The sequence below is a fragment of the Cyprinodon variegatus genome, unplaced genomic scaffold (genome assembly GCF_000732505.1).
Source record: "Cyprinodon variegatus isolate N-32 unplaced genomic scaffold, C_variegatus-1.0 Scaffold145, whole genome shotgun sequence".
Taxonomy (NCBI): domain Eukaryota; kingdom Metazoa; phylum Chordata; class Actinopteri; order Cyprinodontiformes; family Cyprinodontidae; genus Cyprinodon; species Cyprinodon variegatus.
Genome location: NW_015150598.1, coordinates 1,016,841 through 1,018,879, shown reverse-complemented (window position 1 = coordinate 1,018,879; position 2,039 = coordinate 1,016,841). Strand labels below are relative to the sequence as shown.

At 35.3% G+C, this 2,039-nt stretch overlaps 1 protein-coding gene across 10 annotated transcripts in view; it reads left to right on the top strand.

Moving 5' to 3' along the window:
- The window catches only part of gulp1 (GULP, engulfment adaptor PTB domain containing 1), a 134,061-nt gene extending 132,849 nt beyond the window's left edge, over positions 1–1,212 (top strand). For 7 of the 10 annotated variants that reach the window (XM_015377019.1, XM_015377021.1, XM_015377020.1 and 4 more), the window contains one exon: positions 491–1,211. In XM_015377019.1, coding sequence (XP_015232505.1) covers positions 491–562 — 72 coding nt within the window. In that variant the 3' untranslated portion in view covers positions 563–1,211. Of the gene's footprint in view, positions 1–490 lie in introns of all 10 variants that reach the window. The other 3 variants (XM_015377027.1, XM_015377018.1, XM_015377025.1) reach the window with 3 other exon arrangements.
- The last annotated feature ends 827 nt before the right edge of the window (positions 1,213–2,039 follow it).

Sequence of the window (2,039 nt, the reverse complement as noted above, 5' to 3'; positions counted from 1 at the left end):
GTATCGATATCGGTTATCGGCTACATGAGTTTTAAAATATCGGCATATCGGATATCGGCCAAAATCCCAATATCGTGCATCCCTAATCACGTTACTTTTACGGTTAGCATTAGTTCTGAGAGGATGACATCAATTACTTCAAGAACTGCATAATCCAAAGAGGACTGCATAAGGCCTTAAAAGAGATTTACCTCATGAGTTTAACTTTTAGCCTGTGTGCTGTTGTTGCCTTTATTTCTTCATTAGAAACTGGTCTGATTTCCACTCTATGTTGGATACTAACTGCATCCAGTCAACTGTAAAGCATGACTTTGCATGACCTTGCAAGTAAGCATGACTTTGCATGTTTCAAACAGTTTCCTTCGCTGCTGACCTTTGTTGGTTGTTGTTCTGTACTTTCCTCACGTTGAGATTCCAGATAAAACAGGTTTGTCGTAGCTCATCAGCCAGCACTGAGCAGCATTTATCATCCTGCTTGTTTTCCCCACAGGAGGGGTTCAAAATGGGACTAACCTTAGAGGGAACCGTCTTCTCTCTGGACCCGCTTGACAGCCGCTGCTGATGCCGAGTAGACGTCCCTTCGAGGCAGATCTGTAACTCGTTTGTATGAAAAAGTGCCAAAATCCACTCCATGGTCGAGATGTCACACCTGTCATCTTGGGGTTTATATGCATTTGCATTTAGATTGGTTTTTCGATATTTCAACGTAAACTTGGATCCATTATAGTAAAGAGCTATTTTTGTATGAACAAAGAAGAGAAACACTTATAGAACGAGATGTTTTGAGTACCTTTGCTTGCTCACGCAAGATGTAAATATTCAGATATGTCCAATGGTACACTCTGTGGCAGAGTTTTCATATCCGTGTGAATTCTGTGATGGTGACACATTCCTGTTTATATGGCGAATACAAGCTGACAAGCAAAATAAATGTACCATTAACTCCAATGTTCAGCTTCACTGTAACATCGGCTAATTGGTTTACGTCGCCTCATTCCTTTTGATATCGATTACTACTCCAGACTTATTTTTTTAACCCACTGACTCGTCAACATGTTTTGTTTTTATCAGAATTTTACACTTTTGTGTTGTTTTTTTCTCCCAGACTCTGTAATTATCATATTTTCCTTCTCCTGTGTTGTTCCTGTCCATGCTGAATTATTCCAGTTATTTACTTTTGGTTACTTTGTCGTTATTAAAGAAACATCTGATGAAAAAAAATACTTTCACCTGTGACTGTTATGTTATCCTTAGTTTAGATATTTTCCCTTCTTAATATTAAATTCAAATTTAAAAGTTGATTTATTTTAAATAGTTAATGGATCAAACTGATTAAAGAGGCGATGCAGGATCACAGATCCTAACAAATCACTTTGAAAACATCGAAATTTAAAAGTATTCCATCCAAGCAATAATCTAAACTATGATATAATCTGAATGTAAATTAATTCTGTAATTTAATTTAAAAAAAGAAAACTCATAAGATACACTCATATTTAATAAAGATTACAAAACCACAGATACATTGAAATATATTATCAGATGGGGAAGATTTTAAGGCATAATAATCTTTTGTTATGGTTTGGATATAAGTCAAACAAAGTCTTTGCTCAACAGCTGGCTGTGTACAACGTGATATATAAATTAATATTAGTAGAAAGTGTAGTGGAAGGATGAAGTGTGGTAGAAAAAGATGGAAAATGTGGTTAAAAGGTTGGAGCACTAAGTGCTGCCATGCAGTCACCAGTTGATGTTTGGTTACCAACCGTAGAAATTAAAACTACTAAGGAAAAGGATTTAAATGAAATATATATCCAAAATGCAGTCCAGAGAAGCTCTCTATGGGGTAAAAAGTGTTAATTTATAACTAACCGAGCAAAAGGACTGTAATGAATGGTGACATTTTGACTGTATGAGTGATGTTTATCCCAGAAAATAAACTGCTAATATTCCCTCAACTATTTTATGAATGTTGTTTTATTAAAGCTACAGTGTGTAATAATTACAGGGATATACAGTCAGAAATGTAATATATTATA